At 33.6% G+C, this 23,334-nt stretch overlaps 2 protein-coding genes and 2 long non-coding RNA genes across 24 annotated transcripts; 3 read left to right on the top strand and 1 right to left on the bottom strand.

Moving 5' to 3' along the window:
- Positions 1 to 159: 159 nt before the first annotated feature.
- On the bottom strand, positions 160 to 3,885 carry LOC140885405 (probable hexosyltransferase MUCI70). Of its 15 annotated transcripts, none has more exons than XM_073292395.1 (9): positions 3,759 to 3,885; positions 3,605 to 3,667; positions 2,973 to 3,428; positions 2,492 to 2,578; positions 1,840 to 2,189; positions 1,377 to 1,588; positions 1,008 to 1,264; positions 743 to 921; positions 160 to 659 (listed from the first exon to the last, which is right to left on the bottom strand). In XM_073292395.1, exons 3-9 carry the CDS (start codon positions 3,190 to 3,192, stop codon positions 609 to 611), a joined length of 1,356 nt encoding a protein of 451 aa, XP_073148496.1. In that variant the 5' UTR covers positions 3,193 to 3,428; positions 3,605 to 3,667; positions 3,759 to 3,885; the 3' UTR covers positions 160 to 608. The 15 variants fall into 15 exon arrangements, with proteins under 15 accessions (XP_073148496.1, XP_073148504.1, XP_073148543.1 ...); XM_073292403.1 differs by having other exon boundaries at positions 2,973 to 3,415; XM_073292442.1 differs by having other exon boundaries at positions 2,973 to 3,235.
- Positions 3,886 to 4,564: 679 nt separating this feature from the next.
- On the top strand, positions 4,565 to 6,388 carry LOC140875994 (uncharacterized). The gene is made up of 3 exons (XR_012148631.1): positions 4,565 to 4,725; positions 4,945 to 5,019; positions 5,879 to 6,388. It is a non-coding gene; the product is annotated as an uncharacterized lncRNA (long non-coding RNA).
- A 10,040-nt stretch (positions 6,389 to 16,428) lies between these two features.
- LOC140889809 (uncharacterized) lies at positions 16,429 to 19,810 on the top strand. 7 transcript variants are annotated; one of them, XR_012152165.1, is made up of 5 exons: positions 16,429 to 16,698; positions 18,232 to 18,297; positions 18,511 to 18,612; positions 18,734 to 18,798; positions 19,491 to 19,810. It is a non-coding gene; the product is annotated as an uncharacterized lncRNA (long non-coding RNA). The 7 variants fall into 7 exon arrangements; XR_012152167.1 differs by adding exons at positions 16,899 to 17,032; positions 17,685 to 17,757 and having other exon boundaries at positions 17,868 to 18,297; positions 18,511 to 19,810; XR_012152162.1 differs by having other exon boundaries at positions 18,511 to 18,798.
- A 755-nt stretch (positions 19,811 to 20,565) lies between these two features.
- On the top strand, positions 20,566 to 22,369 carry LOC140875862 (protein PHYTOCHROME KINASE SUBSTRATE 1-like). Its single transcript, XM_073279684.1, has one exon. It carries the CDS (start codon positions 20,828 to 20,830, stop codon positions 22,274 to 22,276), a length of 1,449 nt encoding a protein of 482 aa, XP_073135785.1. The 5' UTR covers positions 20,566 to 20,827; the 3' UTR covers positions 22,277 to 22,369.
- Positions 22,370 to 23,334: the final 965 nt, after the last annotated feature.

The following is a 23,334-nucleotide window of genomic DNA, read 5'->3' as shown; positions in this document are numbered from 1 at the left end:
TGTGCTTAGCTTCACGCTAAATGTTTTTTTCTTGTCATTTTATTTCAGGAATTCTAGCACTTAATATAAACTTTATAATTTTAATTTAAAAATTTATTGGCTAGATTCAAGTGACCTCAGAAAAGTTGTACATATATGATATATCTGAGTAAAGTAGCAGAAGTAAAATGAGTATTACTCATCATGCCAATTAATTAGATTATGGTTATTACAGAATCAAAGTCTATCTCCCACTTCATACATTCAAGAATTGGGTTTAAGAATCAAGATGCTTGGTTAGGCATAAATTGGTCCACACCGTCGTATAAAAAGTAAAAAATTGGGGTAAGACTCACCTAACACGTACAAGTATAGTGGCAAAACTAGAATCTTGCACTATTGGGGAACAAAGATAAAGAAGGTATGGTTTACTAGAACAACTTTTGTATTCTTTGATAGCTTGATGAAAAATTTGCAGAATATGGTATTGGATCCACCCATTCTCTGCTGCAACAGATGAAGGATGAATAGCAACTTCACGACGGTGGATCCGGGCACAAATTTATCTCTAAACACTGGATATTTGATCCATTCCTGTAAAGGTACATTGAGTACAGATGACTTTAATCTTAAGGTAATCTGTGATGAAACAGCTTTGTGATTGCTCGTCGTTCACAGTCCTGGAAGGAATAATGTTAGGAAGATGGCATGAAATGTCATTCAAGAATTTATGCAAAGGCAGCTGCTTCAACATACAACGGACCTTGAACATATTTAAATATAAGTGTGTCTCGGGATTCAGCCGCCTCAACTTTAAGTAAGTATATGCAAAGCTCAGTTGATCGCGTGATGTAAAATGATCAATCTCATTGAACCAGAGGCATGAAAACAAATTTGACATTGGTGTATGAGCCCTGACAATAAATGAACCTTCAGGCACAACTGCATAAACATAAAGTTGACGGTAAAAATTAGCAGAAAAACCGCGATGATGATTAAAACAAAATGGAGATATGAACGATATGTACAGCTTGGAAGATGTGTTTGTGGGTCTGAAGAGTCAAACTTGGTAAGTCCATCGGACTGGTAGAAATGAAACTGTTCATCTATAGCAGAGTGATTATATTTATTTAGCCGCTTGTTTTGGAGCACCTCATCCCAAACACAATGACGTGCATAATGATTTGAAATAGCATATTCTGAACCGGCTCGCCACAAAAAATACTCAATGATCTGCATGGGATCAGCATTAAGCCGCAACTTACTATCAAGCCAGATCGAATACCTAGTTAGAACATCCACAAGCTAGTAGTTAAATCGTTAGTCAAATTAAAATTGATGTTTAAAAAAAAATTAGATCCATGTTTTAGAGAGATACATTTTGGCCCGAGGATCACCTGGAAGAAGGAAAAAGGCGGTGAGATAAAAATTTAGGCACCTTTCCAGTTTTCCGCATATCTTCATATGGTAAGTTCTTTACAATTACTATCCTCCATAAGCCAACGTTTCCATTCTCATCTTGAATATTTCCATCAGCTGACAACTTAACTAAACTTTCTTCATCGACAAACATAACAAAACAAACATTTTTCTTCGAGTATTCACTTATCTGCAGTTATTAAGCTTGCGTCAGTCTACTGAGTACTGACAGATTCAAATCACCACATACCATATAAGATTTGCATATCTTAAACAGCACATTTTTTAGTTAATGCAAAACTGCAGAATCCATAAATCATTTAGACTTACGAGACCAAAAACTGGATAATGTAAAAAATATCATATGATTTCTTAGAGTTTTCTTCAAAAAATAAAACAAAAAAAAAACAAAACCATCGAGGACAAGGCAAAACTAGTTACCACTTTGCTATTTGGTCTTCTTAGAAAATCAGAGCTTCCAAAGATGCAAGAGGACACGACGACAATACATTTATGCATATATTTTTTGTCCTTCTCATCCACATCAAATCCAGTACCTGGAAATCTATCAGGCTTGCTCACAAAACCACAATAAATGGTTCGATTACTTGCATGGTAGGATTCCTCTCTTTCTTCAGGAGTTAGATGCCCACCAAACCGAGCTTCATTCAATGGGGGTTTCTCCTCTCTTTCTATATACCCCAAGGAGAAGTGAGCAAACTTCACATTATCTTTGGGCTCAAGGAGATATGTAACTGAATCAAGAAATGGTACCTCACATGCAGAGAACCCTGAGAATCGAAGTAATGAAGATATGAATTCATCCTAACATTATGTTTACCAAGGATCATATTTGATACACATATTATTCGTGTTGCTGAATATGATCCTGTGGACCTCAAATGTACGTGTGACAGTTAATACTGTGCGAGCGGCTAAAACTGTATTTCAAACTTCGCCCTTTAGCTTGTACGAGTTTTTAAGAAAATTTCTCATGCATATATTGTTGCCCGCGCAAAATTAAGTTATCAGATCCTGAATGAGAGATAATAGGAAAACCTAGAAAATAATCACGGAATCACCCCATTCTTACGTTGCCTATGTGGCTTCCTCCGTGGCTGCTCCGGAGCATTTTTTACCAATAATTCTTCTTTTACATCTCTCAAAGAAGAAACATCTCCTGCATATTCAGACATAAGAAATTATGAAAATCGTTGTTGAGCAAATAATTTTCCAAAGTTAGAATATGTATGATTATTATGTTGTGTTTTACTCAAGATTCTATGCACATCAACATTTGATACTTTGAGTGCAACGTCGATTTATGAGAAGCATCTTGGTTTTCAACCACCTAAAAGAAACTTTGACAAAAAGCTGATAAAAATTAAAAACTAAACTTAGAGGAGAAAAGATTCACATTATCGTCAGCAGGTATCCACAGCAGAACGCCTCTAACTATAAGAAATGTCTTGCATATGGGCATGTATGGCAGTTTTACAAAACATCAAAATTATCAAATCCAAAAGAAAGTTTTTACTGGTGGGATCAGCGAAGTTTAAAGGCAATTCACTCACCATGAAAATGCATCTTTAAACCAAGATAAGCCAAATACATGAAAAAGAACACTCCAAGGGACAACAACCAAAACAAGAATCCTTGTCCAGAAATCCGACCAAACCTCCTCCCTCGACGATAGGCCCGTGACTTTTGCTCACTTTGATCCAGAGATTTACTCACCACACCAACAATGCCTCTTCTCTCAGGTAGCAATTCAGTGTTCTTGAAATTAGCCATCAATACATGCCTCCCACAACTCAATTATAAACCTGCTCATCTGCTTTAATGAATAGAGGATGGTTCCTATAAGCTCCGCGTATAAGTAACTAGATTTTGATCTACGCACACAGCATAAAAAATACACTAACATATTTAAATCATGCAAGCTTGATTCGATCTTTTGAGCTTAAATTCTCAAAAGAGACGAACGCTTTCCACTTCAAGCAACCAAATACATGATCTGCAATTAGCAGCTAAAACACATTTTATATGCATCATAGCAGCACCTAAAATTCAGAATACATACGCATCATGACTACATACAATCTTGAAACAACCGAAAAAATTCTTAGAATTCCTTATATTTGACCTGAAAACCAGTAAAACTTGCATCAATTCCTAAGATTAAAACCCGCGAATTAAAGCTTACCAGAAATTCAAACCAACGGTATACAAAAACTGGAAATTCTCGATAACGAGTTCAGGAATGTAGCTGCGCATTGTAAAGCTATCAATTTTGACGTGAAAATTAGATCTGCAGCTCAAATACTAGAGAATTTGCAGAAATTTAGAAGAAAAAAAACCTCATGGAAGATTCCAAATCCAGTTAATGTTGAGAGAAGTTGGAGTTGGAGACACGAACAGTCGCAGAGATCTGCCTGTAATTTTTTGTTTTTTACGCCACATTTTACACTCACAAACGGAAAGGAAAAGATAAATGTAAAATCTTAGGCTGTGTTTGGACAACTTTTTAAAAAACATTTTTTAGTGTTTTACAAGTTAAAAAATTTTTAAAATGTGTTTGGATAAGATTTTTAGAAAACATTTTTTAAAAATATCCTATAAAAAGTGTTCTCAAATACACTTTTTGAAAAACAAGTATGAGATGTTTTTTTGGTGTTTTTTCAAGAAACACGCGGGTCAAAATATTGGGTCATATGGGTCAGGGTCGGATATCACGTAAATGGGTCACTCTACTCCCAAATCACTCTTCCGTAACTCTAACAGTGTGTTTGGATGTCTAAAAAATAGAATTTGGAATTGGATTTGGATTTGGATTTGGATTTGGATTTTAAAATCCATGGAATTGAAATTTCATTTTGTGTTTGGCAAAAAGTTAAAATATATTTTGGAATTTGATAGTATAAATTTTGGATAAATGATATTTTATAAAAAAATTATAAAAAAAAACTTAAAATTTATAAGTAAAGTATATGAATTTATTATTAAAAATAATTATATTGCTTTATAAACTCAAATACTTGAAATCCCGTGAAATCCGACCAATTTTGTCAAGTCCTATGAAATCCCACCAAATACCAATCTCATTTTAAAATCCCAAGTTGTCAAACACTAAAACGGTATTTTCCAATTCCAAATCCCACCAAATTCCGTCCAATTGCCGTGATCCAAACATAGTGTAACTTTCTCTCTAGTTCTGTCTCCCATTTCACCTATCTCTCACCGATCGTTGCCGGCGCCGCGTTCGGCGCCAAAATCTTCAGCAATGTTTGAGCCTCCCACACTCAACTATCACACCATGAGATTTCGGTATGCATTTTTTATTATTTTTTGCTTTTGATTAGGAGCTTATCGACTTCATCGCTTCTGGGATTCACATTTTCTTTCCCAATGAAGCAGACTTCAATCAATTCAGGCATTCTCATCAAATGAACAAAGGGATTTGCTGTTTCTGGAACCGTTAAGTGTATATTTGTTCATATTATATTTATATTTACATCATTAAACGTGTAAAAATCTGTTTTACAGGCAGGGAAAGAAGTGGTTTCATGCTTGAACGAAGCAATGGAAAGATTGGGTATGAACATGCGAGTATCCGGCTTGGTATATTCTTGTTCGATTGTTGAACATTATCCTTTACTAGTGGATCAAAATTATCAGATTGTTTCTCATTGTTCTTGTGCCTTCGGATTTGTTAATGTTGTCAAGCTAGGTTAGTGATACGGTTGCAACATTGGCTGGTGCATTTTTTCACCACTTTACACATTCCTCACATTATCTATAGAATGTTTAAATTCTAACTGTTTAGATTGTGAACACAAACTTTGTTGGGTTCCTGTTGATTTGATGACCATGTTTGATTGGGACGACGTAGAGGTAAGTGTTTGGTTACTTATTATTCTTGATTTTGTCATATATCAAAACTTTTGGAGTTTTAGTGCTGGTTTGGTTAATGACTTCTGGGTTCTAAGATTGAAAGAACGGAAATCTAGGATTTGGGTTGTGGACTCTGCTTTTTGGGAGTTAAGGAGCATATTTTGGAGACGATGAAGTTAGAATTTTCTAGGAAAGATGTTATTCCAATACATAGCCATGGGGATTTATACTCCTCTTGTGAGCGCATCGCATTCTTCTTTTAACATTATAATATAATTTTTTGTCCATCTCGAAAGAAACTTGTATCTGAAAGTTTGGTTCTTGTTTTTTTGACTGAGTCACTCACCTGAAATAGAAATTCCCTAAGCCAGTTTCAAGAAAATAATATCTGCACCATCTGCCATGTCTACCTTGTTATCTTCGTTTATAACTTTTATGGATAATTCTGCATGTGGTGCCTCACTGTATCTATGTACCGGATGAGACCAGCATTTGCATCATGTGTATTGAATTGATGGTTTAATGAGCACATTGAGACTGATATGCTTTTCCTATATTTTTATGTTGTTACCTTGTCCTTTCTCAGATCATATGCGTTTTTGGCCTATACATATGGTGTGCTGCTGTAGACCCTGCAGATCCCCCAAATAAAAATGACTCCAAACCAAGTTCACAGAAACTTGGTGGAGAGCTTGGTCCTATTCAAGATGCCAATGTTTCTATAACAAAAGACAGAGAGGAGGCTAATGATAGTAACGAAAGTGAGAGCCCTTAAGGTGTTGCTGCTCTTTAGTTTAGGAAAGAGAGCAAAGAGTGAGGCAATGCACTCTGAAGAATAGGAGGAACCTATGCTAGGTTTTTTCTTCAGTTTGTGTTGTTCGTAGCTCTTTTTGTTGAAGAATTACAAAAGGCCTAAGGTGGTGGATGGCTCTTGAAATCAAGGGGACAATTGTTGTAACGTCCGGAAATTTGCTACGTAAATCCGCATGCATAACTAGGAGATTTAATAATTTTAAAATAATGTGAAAATGTGTTAAATTAATTTTATATGTTATTATGTGAATTATGTGATTTATTGGCATGTTTTAAATATTGTTTCGGCATTTAAATCGGTATGATGTTATTTATGAATTTATTTGAGAAAGTTTATTTTATGATCGCGTAGGCGGAACCGTGGACGGACGAGATGTTAGTTTTCATCCAAAATATTTTATGAGATTTTTTGTAGCCTTAAAATATTATTTTAAGGTATTATTTCAAAAAAATTATAGTGTTTATATTATATATTTATAGGTCCGTTTTTACCCAAGATAAGTCATTTTAATGACTTTTATTAAGCTTTAAAAATCCCATTAATTATAATTTCGGGATTTAAGGTTAAATATCAAATTTATATTGTATTTAAGAGTTTTAAAATTCTATATGTTTAGAGTAAATATTTATCTTAATTATCTATTTATTTATTAAACCCAGATTATCTTTTTTTAAAAAAAAAAGATTTACCTTAAACTCTCTAAGCCGCCTCCATCACCCTCTTCTCCACCATTTTCACGTTTCATCTGAGTTTTTCCAGCCTCATAGCCGATCTTTGAAGGTTTTTGGATTATTTAGAAGATCCGTTCGTCCCGGCGAGCCCGATACGCGTCGTTTACGTCGTTTCGTTTAAATAATTATCAAGGCACGTCTCGAATCCATTCTTGAACACCATTTAAATCATATTACACAGTTCTTTTTAAACATGGATGATCAGATTATGTATGCGTTTGTGGTTTTGAATGAAATTCTTCACATGATCATGCATGGTTCACGTTTTTAGGTGCAAAACCCATGTTTCTTCATATATTCTGATCTAAGGCTGTTTGAGGGGCTGACCACATTGGTTTAGGGCTGAGTTAGGGTCCTTAGGGTCGTGATTGTATGGTGGTTCATATGGCTTAATCGCTGGTTTAGGGTGGGTGTACTATAGAAGACAGATTTGGTGCAGGTTGAGCAGTTTCAGAAAAACGGCTCGTTCTTGGTCCATAGGGTGAGTTAGGGTCTGGTTCTGGTGGGGTTAGAACCGCCAGACCTTGGGGAAGGTATTCCAGGTAGTGCTCCGGCAGGTGGTGGCCGGAGCTGGGCGACCAAACGGCCTGAAGTGTCGAGTCGCGTTCTGCGCATACAGCAGCAGAGGGGTTCTGTTGTTTTGGTTCGTTCTCCTTCTACAGAGCTCGATTTTAAGTCAAATTTGTTGCATTAGAACCGCCTGGATGTTAGCTAAGTATGGGCAGTGGTTTCACGGCCAAAGGTGGCCTGAGCAGGCAGCACGATCAGTTTTTCTGAAGCCGCTCAGGGCTGCCGTGAGTTGGGCTTTGGGAGAGGAAGGCTAGGGTTGCGTCTTGTGTTTTGGCGGGCCGGACTTGGTTTTTCGGGTCCGGGTCGGGTCTAAAATATAATGGGTCAAGTTAGTTTGGTCCGGGTTTGGGTTATATTAGTTGGAATTGAGTATTTTTATTTTAAATTAAATAAGAGATTAAGTTAATAATAAATGAGTTTGGGCTCGAGTTAATTAATTAATTAGACTAGTTTAATTTTAATTATGGGCTTAATTAATTAATGAAGTGAGCCCACTAACTTGTCATGAGCCGTGTGATCCATGAGAATTATTAGGCCAAGATGTGTTGGGTTTAGTAATTTAATGGTCTAATTTATAGGTTAATAAACTAGTTAATAATTTATTTGATTAATTCTAAGTAATTTAATGGATTTAATTAATGTTTTAGTGAGCTTATTAGTTTTACATGGATCTAGGGGTCCATGAGAATTAATAGGTCAGGTCATGTTGGGCTAATTACTTATTGTGTCAATCTAGGAATTTATAGGTTTAAGTTAAGTGGTCAGCAGCTCAAACAAGTCCTTGGAAAATTAAGAGGTCCGTAAATATATATTTAATTCATGTATGCATTTTTATTAGATATATAAGTATGATTTTTAAAAAAATAAATAAAATATATATTTACGGGCGAATTTTCATGAAATAAAGAAATAAATGAGATTTTTTTTTAGTTCATGCATCATGTAAGAATTTTTATGATAAGTTTAAATGTATGTTAAGAAAAATATATTTTTATGGAAGTTGAAGTGAAGGTGGAAAGTGATGTGGTTGGAGGCCGGGATACCTAGGCCCGGTGACCTTCCTAATAATGTATAAGTATGATGAGCTTATGGATCCAGCTGAGAGGGCTGGTGAAGTGGCAGCACAGAGGTGGAAACCCCACCGCCGCGTACGTTGGTTTATAGATTGATCAATCGCTTAGTATGATGCCACCGACATGGATACGACCTGTTGAGAACTAAGAAATCATGATAAGTTATTTTATGAGATTTATTAAGTATGATGACATATGTTTAGCTTTATGATAAATCAGTATAATTACTTTATTTTATGTTTATATGCATATAATTTTAAGATCATGCACGTATATTTATATTTACGTATTTTATATGATGTGTGCTTGTGTGTGGTTTCATTTTGTTATGTAAGGATAGAACGTGCTGAGCCTCTAGGCTCACTAGATTTAAATGGTGCAGGTGAGCAAAATGTCAATAAGGATAATGTGTTCCCGACTGGCGGCGAGGGCGTATGAGTATCCAGGCGGCTAGAACCCGTGATCATCGCTCAATTATGATACTTATGTTGAGATTTAAAATACGTATTTCCGCACACGTTTCATTATTTTTAGATTTTTGAGAGTATGCTTGGATTTTAGATTTAATTATTTATTTATTTTTAGTTTGCATGGATTTTTGTGTAGGAAGTATTAATTAGGAATTTTATTATGAAATTTTTATGAAATATTATTTAGTAATTAATTTTAAGTATTTAATTGAATGTGTGTACTTTTATTGTATTTATTGTGTTTATGTATTTTAAATTAAGTAAAGTTATTTTTAAGTATGATATATATATATATGTATGGGCATATATATATTTATATTCATTATTTTATTATCAGAGAGTTTAAAAAAAAAATTCAGTAGTAGTTTTAGGACGTTTCATTTGGTATCAGAGCCATGGTTCTTGGAGGGTAAATAGCCTGCTACAAGGAGCTCAGAAGCCGCACAGCCAGTCTGTAAGTTTTAAATGTTTTAAATTATGTTTTATGCATGGGACACATGATTTTTGTTTTAATGATTTATGAAAATGAAAATTTTAAGTTATGACATTATTAAAGTTAAAAATATTTAGTTATGCAATGCAGTTACGTAGAGAATTTATGGAAATTGGAGTATGCCTCTGAGACGCATTACACACCAGGATGACTAGAATGATATATGTTTAGAAAATTAAGTTTGATAATTTATGAGACGTAAGCTAGTTTGACACTTAGATTTGTAGATTAAGTTATTATTTTAGATTTAAGTTTGACAAGTTAAAATTTTTTTTTTAGATTTAATTTGAATTTTAGATATATAAATTAAGTTATGTTTTTGGGATTTAAGTTTGAAAATTAGTTTTGAGAATTTTTTAGTCATTTGTTATTAGACGACTAAGTTAAATCCAATTTCGAGGACGAAATTCCATTTAAGGGGGAGAGAATTGTAACGTCCGAAAATTTGCTACGTAAATCCGCATGCATAACTAGGAGATTTAATAATTTTAAAATAATGTAAAAATGTGTTAAATTAATTTTATATGTTATTATGTGAATTATTTGATTTATTGGCATGTTTTAAATATTGTTTCGGCATTTAAATCGGTATGATGTTATTTATGAATTTATTTGAGAAAGTTTATTTTATGATCGCGTAGGCGGAACCGTGGACGGACGAGATGTTAGTTTTCACCCAAAATATTTTCTGAGATTTTTTGTAGCCTTAAAATATTATTTTAAGGTATTATTTCAAGAAAATTATAGTGTTTATATATATATATATATATTTATAGGTCCGTTTTTACCCAAGATAAGTCATTTTAATGACTTTTATTAAGCTTTAAAAATCCCATTAATTATAATTTTGGAATTTAAGGTTAAATATCAAATTTATATTGTATTTAAGAGTTTTAAAATTCTATATGTTTAGAGTATATATTTATCTTAATTATCTATTTATTTATTAAACCCAGATTATCTTTTTAAAAAAAAGATTTACCCTATCTCACGCTTAAACTCTCTAAGCCGCCTCCATCACCCTCTTCTCCACCATTTTCACGTTCCATCAGAGTTTTCCCAGCCTCATAGCCGATCTTTGAAGGTTTTTGGATTATTTAGAAGATCCGTTCGTTTCGGCGAGCCCGATACGCGTCGTTTACGTCGTTTCGTCTAAATAATTATCAAGGTACGTCTCGAATCCATTCTTGAACACCATTTAAATCATATTACACAGTTCTTTTTAAACATGAATGATCATATTATGTATGCGTTTGTGGTTTTGAATGAAATTCTTCACATGATCATGCATGGTTCACGTTTTTAGGTACATAACCCATGTTTCTTCATATATTCTGATCTAAGGCTATTTGAGGGGCTGACCACATTGGTTGAGGGCTGAGTTAGGGTCCTTAGGGTCGTGATTGTATGGTGGTTCATGTGGCTTAATCGCTGGTTTAGGCTGGGTGCACTATAGAAGACAGATTTGGTGCAGGTTGAGCAGTTTCAGAAAAATGGCTCGTTCTTGGTCCATAGGGTGAGTTAGGGTCTGGTTCTGGTGGGGTTAAAACAGCCAGACCTTGGGGAAGGTATTCCAGGTAGTGCTCCGGCAGGTGGTGGCCGGAGCTGGGCGGCCAAACAGCCTGAAGTGTCGAGTCGCGTTCTGCGCGTACAGCAGCAGAGGGGTTCTGTTGTTTTGGTTTGTTCTCCTTCTACAGAGCTTGGTTTTAAGTCAAATTTGTTGCGTTAGAACCGCCTGGATGTTAGCTAAGTATGGGCAGTGGTTTCACGGCCAAAGGTGGCCTGAGCAGGCGGCACGATCAGTTTTTCTGAAGCCGCTCAGGGCTGCCGTGAGTTGGGCTTTGGGAGAGGAAGGCTAGGGTTGCGTCTTGTGTTTTGGCGGGCCGGGCTTGGTTTTTCGGGTCCGGGTCAGGTCTAAAATATAATGGGTCAAGTTAGTTTGGTCCGGGTTTGAGTTATATTAGTTAGACTCGAGTATTTTTATTTTAAATTAAATAAGAGATTAAGTTAATAATAAATGAGATTGGGCTCGAGTTAATTAATTAATTAGACTAGTTTAATTTTAATTATGGGCTTAATTAATTAATGAAGTGAGCCCACTAACTTGTCATGGGCCGTGTGATCCATGAGAATTATTGGGCCAAGATGTGTCGGGTTTAGTAATTTAATGGTCTAATTTATAGGTTAATAAACTAGTTAATAATTTATTTGATTAATTCTAAGTAATTTAATGGATTTAATTAATGTTTTAGTGAGCTTATTAGTTTTACATGGATCTAGGGGTCCATGAGAATTAATGGGCCAGGTCATGTTGGGCTAATTACTTATTGTGTCAGTCTAGGAATTTATAGGTTTAAGTTAAGTGGTCAGCAGCTTAAACAAGTCCTTGGAAAATTAAAAGGTCCGTAAATATATATTTAATTCATGCATGCATTTTTATTAGATATATAAGTATGATTTTTAAGAAAATAAATAAAATATATATTTACGGGTGAATTTTCATGAAATAAAGAAATAAATGAGATTTTTTTTTAGTTCATGAATCATGTAAGAATTTTTATGATAAGTTTAAATGTATGTTAAGAAAAATATATTTTTATGAAAGTTGAAGTGAAGGTGGAAAGTGATGTGGTTGGAGGCCGGGATACCTGGGCCTGGTGACCTTCCTAATGATGTATAAGTATGATGAGCTTATGGATCCAGCTGAGAGGGCTGGTGAAGTGGCAACACAGAGGTGGAAACCCCACCGTCGCGTACGTTGGTTTATAGATTGATCAATCGCTTAGTATGATGCCACCGACATGGATTTTTGTTATGTAAGGATAGAACGTGCTGAGCCTCTAGGCTCATTAGATTTAAATGGTGCAGATGAGCAAAATGTCAATAAGGATAATGTGTTCCCGACTGGCGACGAGGGCGTATGAGTATCCAGGCGGCTAGAACCCGTGATCATCGCTCAATTATGATACTTATGTTGAGATTTAAAATACGTATTTCCGCACACGTTTCATTATTTTTAGATTTTTGAGAGTATGCTTGGATTTTAGATTTAATTATTTATTTATTTTTAGTTTGCATGGATTTTTGTGTAGGAAGTATTAATTAGAAATTTTATTATGAAATTTTTATGAAATATTATTTAGTAATTAATTTTAAGTATTTAATTGAATGTGTGTACTTTTATTATATTTATTGTGTTTATGTATTTTAAATTAAGTAAAGTTATTTTTAAGTATGATATATATATATATATGCATGGGCATATATATATTTATATTCATTATTTTATTATAAGAGAGTTTTAAAAAAAAATTCAGTAGTAGTTTTAGGACGTTTCAATTGTTGAGCGGTTTTTTGTTGTATACATTTTATTTGCAAATGTCTCTCTATGATATAATCTTTGTATACATTTCTAAACTTTGTTTAATTTACTATTTCGTGTATGACAAACACTCCCATGAGACGGTTTCATGGGTTAATTATGTGAGACGGGTATCCTATTTGGGTCACCCATTAAAAAGTACTACTTTTTATGCCAAAAGTATTACTTATTATTGTAAATATGGGTATGTTTAACCCGTCTCACGTATGAGACTGTCTCACAGGAGTGTTACTCTTCGTGTATATAATTAGTGTAACTAATTTTGGACATTTCTCCTAGTTAATAATATTACAAGTTTGCTCTAAAAAATCTGAAGTTGAAGTGACGAACCCTCGTAATTGTAATTTTAGCTCTTGGAGAAATTTTTTTGTTTAATGTTTATACATTTAGTTATGCATTAATGATAAAAAAGAATGAAAATAAAATCAATCACAAGTATATATAAAAAAAGAAAAATAAAAAAAACTTTCAATCATAGACATGAGAACAAAATAAGAAATTTTTATGAAATAGATTTCCAAACACCTATTTTTTTATTTTTAACTTTAAAATTGTTTTTATAAAATAGTTGTCCAAACACCTTTTTAACTACAAAAACATTTTTATAAAATAGTTTTTAAAAACACTTTTACAAAAACGTTTTTAAAATTGTTGTCCAAACGGAGCCTTATTATTTATATACACGAGCATATTAGGACACGTTGTTTTTATTATACTTAATTTTAATTTAAAAAAATAATTTTTTTGGATGAATAATAGTAACCAAAACATCACTACTTCTATTAAATATTTTTCACTTCATTAATTTTTTCGAATAATTTGAAATTTAAAAATAAATAAATAAATATAAATTATTATTAATTTTCAAATAAAATAAATATATTATATATTACATACAAAATTTGGGAGGAAAATGAGAAAAATAACTAAATGAAAAAAAAAATTGAGATAGTGGAGGATAATGATTTATTGTGTGTTTTTTAATATTTTTTTTTATACTTTTGGGGTACCAAGAAACCAACCCCCCACACGCCAAATAATGAACATCTGGAGCGTGAAAATATTAACGGGTGAGAGTTGCCCTTGTCTATATTAAGGGCTCCCAGGCAGGGGTGTTCATATTTCGGATAAAACCAAAAAAATTGAAAATCCAAACCGAAAAAATCAAAGACCGAACCGAACCGAAAACCGTATTTTGTAATTCGGATATAAATATTAAAACCGAAGTTTATTTGGTTTGGTTTTGGATTATATATGTCAAAACCGAACCGACCGAAAAAATCGAAATTGAATTAAATTAATAATTTTATTTATATTTTTTATTTATATTATATATGTTATGAGATGATATTTATGGAATGAATAATTATTTTGAATAATATTTTGTTGATTGTTTTTTATTTAATCATTGTTGTTGTTTATGTAATTTATAGTTGATTAATTGATTGTTATTTATGTAATTTTTAGTTGATTGTTGTTTTTGTAAGGTATTTAAACTTTATTTTTAAAGTTTTTACTAAGAAATCATGTAAAAAAACATATTATATTTTAAAATGTATTTATATTATTAATTTTAACAATTGTATCAAAATCGGAATAACCGTATCAAACTTTGAGTTGTTTTTTTTTTAAATTATTATAAAAATGCGGTTCTATGTTTGTCCTTGTATTGTTTGTTATTTTTTGTTTTTTCATTATATGACTATAACTTTATTGTGTTATGTATTATTAATTATCAAACCGACCAAATCGAACTGTATAAACCGGTCCATTATAGTACAAAAACCAAACCGAACCGAAGTAGAACGGTTTGACTTCAGATTAAATTTTTTATAAATCGAAAACCGAAAAACCGAACCGAAATTAAACAAATTAAAACCGAACCGACCGATGAACACCCCTACTCCCAGGAACTCTATCCAACCGATGTGAGACAATATTCAACACACACCCACACGCCAAGGACTGAACATTTGGAGCGTGGATATATTAACGGATGACCTAACTATAGGCAACCCAATTATGGGCGGTCCAACACACACGGAGGGCCTGAGCTCTGAAATCATGTTAAAAAATTAGACTTGGACCTAACTCACCTCAAAAGCTAGCTCAAGAGGTGAGAGTTGCTCTTGTCTATATTAAGGGCTCCCAGAAACTCTATCCAATCGATGTGGTACAATATTCAACAGTTACATAACAGTAACTAGCGACAGAAGCACGCACAATTGCGTGTGTGATATAATATATGATATTTTATAAATTTTTATTTATGAAACAATATATTATCTACTATATTCAAAAAAATAGATGAGAAAAAATAGAAAAAAAATGTAAAATTAGAAGATATTTTTAGTGTGTCATGACATATCAAAAAATGGTTATTCAAAAACCATCAACTTTTATATAATAGTATATATAAATATAATGAGTAAAAGTAATTTGGTAGGTCAACTATTGCTTAATAGTCTTTTGACTAAAAAAAGTTTCAAAGTCTTATTTGACAAATGATGTGTCGAAATCTCAAGTGTGTCGATGCTATAATACTATCCCATGGATAGTGAGTCAATTTTTTATTGGCCAATCATATGGGTTCCACATGTGGAGCCCACATGATTGGCCAATTAAAAAAATTTGCTATATAAAATATATTATATTTATTTTCTATATTATCGATATATTTATTTATTTATAATTATTTAAATACGGTATATTTTACTTAATTAATCAATCTAATATTTTCTTGTTGAAAAATATAATCTATTTAATCTATCTAATATAATATATATTATGTTACAAATAAAAATTTTAACCAAATCATTTGTCACTTCTAAAATATAATTTAAAAATATATCTAATTAAAAAATAAAAAAAGTCTTTTTTTTTAATAAGACAAATGAGTTTTACTTAAATATTTAAATATTATCAAAAATTGATCGGAATTCGATGAATATATATCAATTAGATTTTTAACTTAAATTCGTATATCAATTTACTATTTAACAAATATATCATGTACAAAATTAATTTTTACGCATACAAATAAATTTTAAAATTGGAATCAAATTGAATTTTTACAATAATTAGTTAGTTATTCATTATAACTACCCAAAAAAAGTTAGTTATTCATTATATAAATATTTTATGAAAAAATTTATTTTTGGTAAATTAATTTTTTTGAAAATAAATTTTTTTGAGCAGTTAGTGAAATAATCATGTTAAACCTTTTTTTTTAAAAAAAAATAATCTTCTTTTATTTGAAGTAATTTTTAGTTTTGTAAAAATAATTTGACCAAGGCTATTTATTAAAATTTAAATTGTCAACTTTGCCGATTTTTTTTAATATCAAATTTCAGTTTTAGTTCTGTACTTTTTTATTTTAACAATTTTACTATTTTTTATTCAAAGCATATACAATATTGTACAAACATCACCATATTAAATCAAAAAAAAAAAAAGAAGAAGTAAACTTTATTTAAAAAAAAACTAAAAACAACGTAATAAAGCTTAAATTTTGCAATATTTTACAACTTAAAACATCAAAATCTAAAAAAAATAAAAATAAAAATCAATTTTCCCATTTTCATATGTAGCTCAGCTGAACAAATGATTTCCGGTTCCCCAAATCTTCTCGCTTTTTTGTTTCTCCCTTTTTCGCACTCGAAACCATTCGTTTCTAAATTCATGAAGACGGAATTCAATTCGATTCCTCCGTCAATTCACCGGAGGTGAAAGCCTGAATTTTTTGTTAATCATGGAAGACGGACAAGTTAGGGCTTAATAGAGTTATATTAATTGAGTAATCTCGATTTGTTTTTTCTAAAAGGTTTTATGCATTGATTCATTATCAGGGCGAGATTTGTGAGGCAATATCAGGTACTTACCCGTTGCCTCATTTGTCTTTTGTAGTTGACTCATTATATGTCTACAAGTTGGTTGCTTGATTAGGTAATTAGTCAGATGTTTAAAATGGTTAGCAAGCTAGTTAGATGAAAGTAAATAGCAGACAGCCGTATAATTTATACACAAACACATGTGACTCTACGTTTTTGTAATGCTGATGAATGAATAGTCAGTTCACAGAAGATGTTCTTCGTTTTCTCTGATTTCCTTGCTCGATTATTCGATTGATGGGAGGACGTGAAGTTGAGTGGAATTTCTGAGATGGATTACAATAAAGATTCCATGCAAAGTGGCATTGCAATCAAGTGTACTGTTCATTATATCTTTCTTGTCACGTGTTGATTGCATTTTTTTGTGGATTTATGATTTTGAGATTCAGTTCGCATATGTTTCATGTACTTTGTTGGGTTAGAAAGTATATTGATGGAACTTAATTGGATGTTTAATTTGGATGCATTGGGCTTGTTCTTTCCATTTGAAAGAGCTTCTCCTGATAAGAGTCATTTTGGCATGTATAATACGGCATAAATTTACGAGATTTGTTGACTCCTCATCTGTAAATTCGTACTTGCGCAAGATAGAGAATCGTGTGTGTCAATGTTTTAGTGAAAAGATAAAAACACAAAGGGAACCATTGCTACATATCTAGATAAAGTAAGAGTGAAATTTGTTGTAGCAACCCTTAGTTACCAGTCTTCCAATTATTCCCTTTTCTTTGACTAACACGATGGTTGTGGTATGCTATTTCTTTCATGATGTTTGGATTTCTAAAATTGTTTTACTTAAAGTATAAGGATCGGTTTCTTGCTTCTTTTCTGCCTTATCATAGGACTAGTACTGACTTCGCCCCCAGTTTTTACTGCTGTTTCATTCTATAAGCTCCACTGAGCATAAGGTGCATGGAAGCATCTTTGAATCTCCTTGTAAAATGTAGTGATTTTTATTTGCTAATTGATCAGATCTAGGTAGAGTGGTCGACAAATCTTGCTAGGTTAGTTATACTTGCTGGAACATCTGAATCTGTATTTTCTGGTAAGAATGACTTTCTTCAGTTCTTGATGATGTTTAGAATCTGTACAGTTGAGAAATCACTCAATTCTCACTTGCCCTATACTAATATACTAGTTAATTTTGTGGGACAGAATTTCAGATACGTAACTTATCAATGACGGACATTTGCTTTGATATCTTTGGCTCAACTACGGAGGAGAGAGAGGGAGAGGATCTATAGACTAAACATCTATTTTTTCTTACATTCTCTTGGATTTTATATTATCAAACTTAAACCATGTTAATTCTTTATGTACAATGTACTTTCAGCATTTTTCATGCATTAGGAGTGTTAGATGAATTGTACGCACAACTAAAAATGATGCTCACATCACACTGAGCATTTTGTTAGTTTTCATCTAGTTACTCTACATATAGATCCGTGTTATTTTAATCATCCTGACTAACAGTTCAAATGAATAATGATTTCTCCGGCTCTGTGGCCATGTGCTGCAGATGTTCTAGGTGCATTATATGAGGAAGGGAGGTTTGAGGATTGTGGTCATGTTTTCTGATGTTGAGGTAAACATCAGCAGCCAAAGTTAACTTGATTTCATCTGCTTTTACACTGCAAACATGGTATAAAAAAATAACTCTTCAAGGCTAGTGTTTTTTGTTTAGTGTTATGATTCAAGAAAAATGTACAAGCCACTGAATTTGTGGTTGTTCTTGTTTGGTATTTGCATTTTTTAATCCAGCATCATGCAAAGTTAACATTTTAACCTTTATTTTAAGTTGCCTCCTGACAAGACGAGGAAGCTACCCGAGAAGCGTCGTTACAAGGAATCATAAGGGGAGATCTTCTGTACTTTGGTCTAACCACTGCCAAGGCTGAAGGTAAAGAAACCCATACTCTTATCACGTGCCAAGGAATTTCATATGATCTTATACTCATTGTCAAATGTCATTTGTTACTAACAAACCAAATTCTTCGAACTCGATTCATTCCTGATACAAGTGTTATGATATACAAGAATCCAAAACGAAGTTTTTTCATTGAAGTGGCCAGCGCACAAGTGAAAGGTGATCTTGATTCTTGTTATCTATGGTTTCTTGCAAATTGATGGTCTAGACGAAGATGCTTTTAATTGTGTAAAAAAATTCAACAATCAGTAACTGTATAATTCCAATCCTTTACGACAATTCAAGTGTCATTTCTCCACACACAGCTATTGATATTCGTACAGATAACTTCAATCATTCCAGAAAGAATGTTTGTCCGGTGCAACTAAATGTTGGTGGTTATTAGCTGTTTTCTGCCATTAAAATCAGTTTCTTTCGCCCATACTTGTAACCGATCGATAGTTAGCAACTTCACAATCCCATTAATTATGAGTCCCCAACTCATTCATTAGATGGCCAGGATTAACAATCAGTCAAGGATAGTGGACCTCCTGACCCATTGCATCCATGCAGGATATGTAGAGATATTATTGGTTGTACATTTGGCTAATCACATCCCGAAAATGATAGGATTATATATTCTTCTTGTGGACCTTCATATCATTCTCTCATGCGCTTTTCATCGCCATCTTTCATTTTTCTGAGATTGTTTTCTTCCGCCGGATCAGTTAGTTACCTATTTAAATACTCATTCAACTCAACAACGACTACTATTATTTTGTCTTTAACATATGGCTTGAATGTTGCTGATATGTTGGAATACAACATATTGCTTGGATGTTGCTGATATGTTCCAATATCAATATTTTTAGCTCGCTCGAAATTTGAAATGAGTTCATTTGGACTCGAGTACACGCTGAGGTAGATTTTGATTCATCACTTAATGAAAGTGAGAGTAGCTGCTGAAAGGCTCGTATGGATACATCCGAAGATGAATTTAAAATGCATTTCACTGCTTGGAGTTTCAGAGATCGAGCCAAGTTACAATGTACTCGCGAATTTATTGCACATTGTAGACCAATTATTCAAATATGATTATTTTTGTCATGTCATTTCCCAAGAAGATTCTTGAAATTTAAATATTTAATGAGTTTTGCTTAGATTTTTATAGCATTTATTAAATATTCCTGCAATTGGGCGGGCCTAGCGAGGTGTCATCTTCTGAATTTCCATTCAGATATAATTGAGATTTGGAATTATAGGCCGTAGCTGTATTGATTTCGAGCATTTATAGGTTTTAGCTAACACGAGTGTCGGTATCCATTTCTTGACCCACATTTTTCGTTTCTTGGCCTTTATCAACTTAGTATTTCATTCAAGACAGCGAAATTTCGAACATCTAATCCATCCATTTAATCGTTCCAATTAACCTTTTTGATAAATGGGTTATTGTTATTAATTAAAATAAAAAAGGCTAGTTGTTTTGACTATTTTTTATATTCGAAAAAAGCAATGAACATGTATTTATTGGTGATCCACTGATATATGCTCTCTTAAAATTAAATCAATTAAATCAATATACTCATTTTCAGTGTTAATTACCAAGAAATAAATAAATGGATAACCCAATCAGATCACATGAGGGCAAGTTAAGTGGTCGACTCGCCATGTGATGCGATCAAAATCAAATAGTGTTTTATGTCTCAATCCCTCTAAAGTCCATTCTCCCCTCATTTCCCCCCTTCGGTTATATATATTATTTTTTATCTAAAAAAGCAATTTCAAGATTTTCAATGATGACTCTCATTCATCAAAGGCAACATCTTTCCCCCCATATATGTATCTGATTGAGACCAAATGTTGATATACAAAAGCCTAAAAAAGTAAAAAGGATCAACATGATATGTATTGTCTAAATATAGATGAGTGCATGCGTAATAAGAGATAAAACACAATGACATAGGAGGATTACATGTAAGAACATGCCAAGATTTATGACAAAATCCTAATACAATTTTATCCATTTTTGTGCAGTCTTCTCTCAAGGGTACTTAAGCTTGTGCATATATAATACGCAGATGATGTGATTCAAATTAAGCCAAAGTTTCCTTTGAGACACCACTTTTTCACCTGTTTGTATCCCAACTCTCTCCTCATATCTACATCAAAAAAATTCTCTAAATTCCAAATTTCTTCGAAATTTTACAACATGAGTACTGCTTCAGAAAGTAGCACCAAGTTGAGGGACAGTTCCTTTTCCTCGTACTTGGATGGAGTGGAGGAAACCTTCGTGCTCGAATTACGAGCTTCCAAACGCGATAATCATGCTTATAATCTTGGAAGGACTATTAGAACGACAGAAGATCGAGAGATCGATGTTTTCGACGCGAAGAAGTACTTCAATGAAGGCACGGCTAATTACAATAGCCCGATTCAGGTCGGGAACAGAGACGAGTCCAAGAAAGATGACCCCATTCAAGTTTTGTTGCCTGTAACAAAAGATCCGGATCAGGTAGCCGCCGCCACCCCGAGTGTTCGATCTGAGTCGAGCAGCTGGAACAGTGGGAGCGGCATGTTGCATTGTGGTCCGAAGAACCAGAAGGCCAAGAAGATGAAAAGGAAGAGCTTTCTTGCCAACATTGGCTGCAGCTGTTCTTGTAGTGACAAGAATTCTGTGGAGACAGGGGATTTCGACAGGGATATTAACTGTTCCATTAAGAGTGGTAGTAATCTGGTTAAAACCTGCAGTGATCCATATTCGGTTAAGATCAAATCCCTGTCGTTGGAACATGATTCGAGAGCCAAGTTTCCTGAATCCGAGATGAAAGAGCAGGGCCATTTTAGCTTCCCTGTTTTCAATTCCAAGGCTGGAAATCAGGCAGCAGCTAGAATAATGCAAACACAAGCCGAAGAATTAGACGATGCCCCTAAGCGAAAATCGTTGGATGTATTCGCGTCCCCGATTCTGGGAAGGGGCAAGAACAGCCTGAGCCTGGACAAGAAGCTGTCAATGTTGACTTGGGATGCACTTGTTCCAGGAGGAGTAACCGAAGAAATCAAGAATATCCCTCCGATTTGCAGCGATTTGAACAACGACAGCGACAGCGACAGCGACGACAGCGACGATCTATTCGAAATCCAAAGCCTGTCGAAAGGTAATTCATTCCTTTCCAGGCAGGCATCGGGTGGCCTGTCGGGCTGCATAACACCTAGAAATTGCTACGCCCCAAGTGAAGCCAGTATAGAGTGGAGCGTTGTCACGGCCAGCGCGGCGGATTTCTCCGTCTTTTCGGATTTCGAAGAGCTGAGATCCACCACCGCCACCGCCACCAGCACCGCCACCACTTCCACCGTCACCGTCACCCCGAATCATCCTCGAAAACCATGCCCGAATCCAAGAAACAGCCCACTCAAACAAGTGCCGAAACGGCGCACGGGCATTCTTTCGGGCTGTAAAAGTGAGAAAGCTGTTAGAGTCGCCGGAGACGCACATAAATCACATGATCATAAGGGGACATCAAACACAAGAAATCCCCTCAAATCAGACACGTCGTCTAAGGTTCCAGGATTTGATCCAAGAAAAAGACAGCAATCTTTCGAAGCATGTGTTGTATCTCAACCGCACGCCGGAGCCGCTGCGCATCTGTTGTACACTTAGCAATCTTTGTCATATTCATGTTCCATGTAATTGCCAGTAGTTTTTTACCAAGTTCTTGAGTGAATATATTACTGTAAATGGGAAAGAACAAGTGTGTTTATTAAGGCTCGTTTTTATCCAAACTACGGGAATTTGATCATATCCAATTTTTTGGTTGTACCTGTTTGGCTGATTCAGTTAATGGTATTGACTACAAGGCTCCGAATTGATTGATTTTACCCATGTTTTTAAATGGCCAAACATGGTATATATTGTGCATGTCATAACATTTTTTGTAGAAGAGTTCTTGAGAAAGAAGGATAAATTAGTATGTTTGGGACTAGATTTCAAGTTCGATATCAAATTATAACTCGTTGCACGCTATAGCTAAAAAACTAACACAAATTTTTAATGAGAGGGTCTCATGAATCCATTTTATAGGAGAGATCTCATATATGTATACGATTTATGAGGGAAAAAAATATTATTTTTTATGTCACAAGTATTATTTTTTATTGTAGATAAGAGCCGAATATTCGACTTGTTTGATAAGATATTTAGATCCATCCATAAGACCGTCCGACATACCTAAAAACTAATTAGCATCAATTGTGGCTCCGATTGACACGTGTAAGCTGTTCAAACCAACCTAAAGCCTCTAATTCATAGCAATAATACAACTCAAATCATACAAACCATGCAAGAGGAAAGAGATACGTACGTACGTTTCTATTTGTGGTTCACATATATCCGCCAACGACCCATGCATTTACATATCATATATATATTTATTTACCTCAAGTTTTTGGGAGCTATATATGCTTTATTTATTTCTATTATAAAAGTATGAATGGTTGACAAAGTTTTTCATTGTGAATTTATAACTTTGCCCCCAAATTGTGTAGGAATCAAAAAATATTTATGGCAATTTATGGAAAAATGAGATAAAAACAAGGGCAAAAAAAGATTAAAAATTTAGTCAAACCTTAAGAGGTGATTTATTGCATAGTAATGAATATCAATTTAATTTTTTATTTATATCTAATTATTACATCAAAGTTAATTATTGATAAACTATG

Source organism: Henckelia pumila, chromosome 1 (assembly GCF_033568475.1).
Source record: "Henckelia pumila isolate YLH828 chromosome 1, ASM3356847v2, whole genome shotgun sequence".
Lineage (NCBI taxonomy): Eukaryota > Viridiplantae > Streptophyta > Magnoliopsida > Lamiales > Gesneriaceae > Henckelia > Henckelia pumila.
Note: the sequence above shows the minus strand (reverse complement) of the source record. Positions and strands in the feature narration are given on the sequence as shown.

Excerpts from the sequence above, each read along its gene's own strand:
- LOC140885405 (XM_073292395.1), bottom strand. The coding sequence starts at position 3,192 with ATGGCTAATTTCAAGAACACTGAATTGCTACCTGAGAGAAGAGGCATT. Across the intron at positions 1,265-1,376 it reads CGCCTTTTTCCTTCTTCCAG|GTATTCGATCTGGCTTGATA; the intron begins GTGATCCTCGGG and ends TGTTCTAACTAG. Across the intron at positions 922-1,007 it reads ACAAACACATCTTCCAAGCT|TTGTGCCTGAAGGTTCATTT; the intron begins GTACATATCGTT and ends ATGTTTATGCAG.
- LOC140875862 (XM_073279684.1), top strand. The coding sequence starts at position 20,828 with ATGAGTACTGCTTCAGAAAGTAGCACCAAGTTGAGGGACAGTTCCTTT.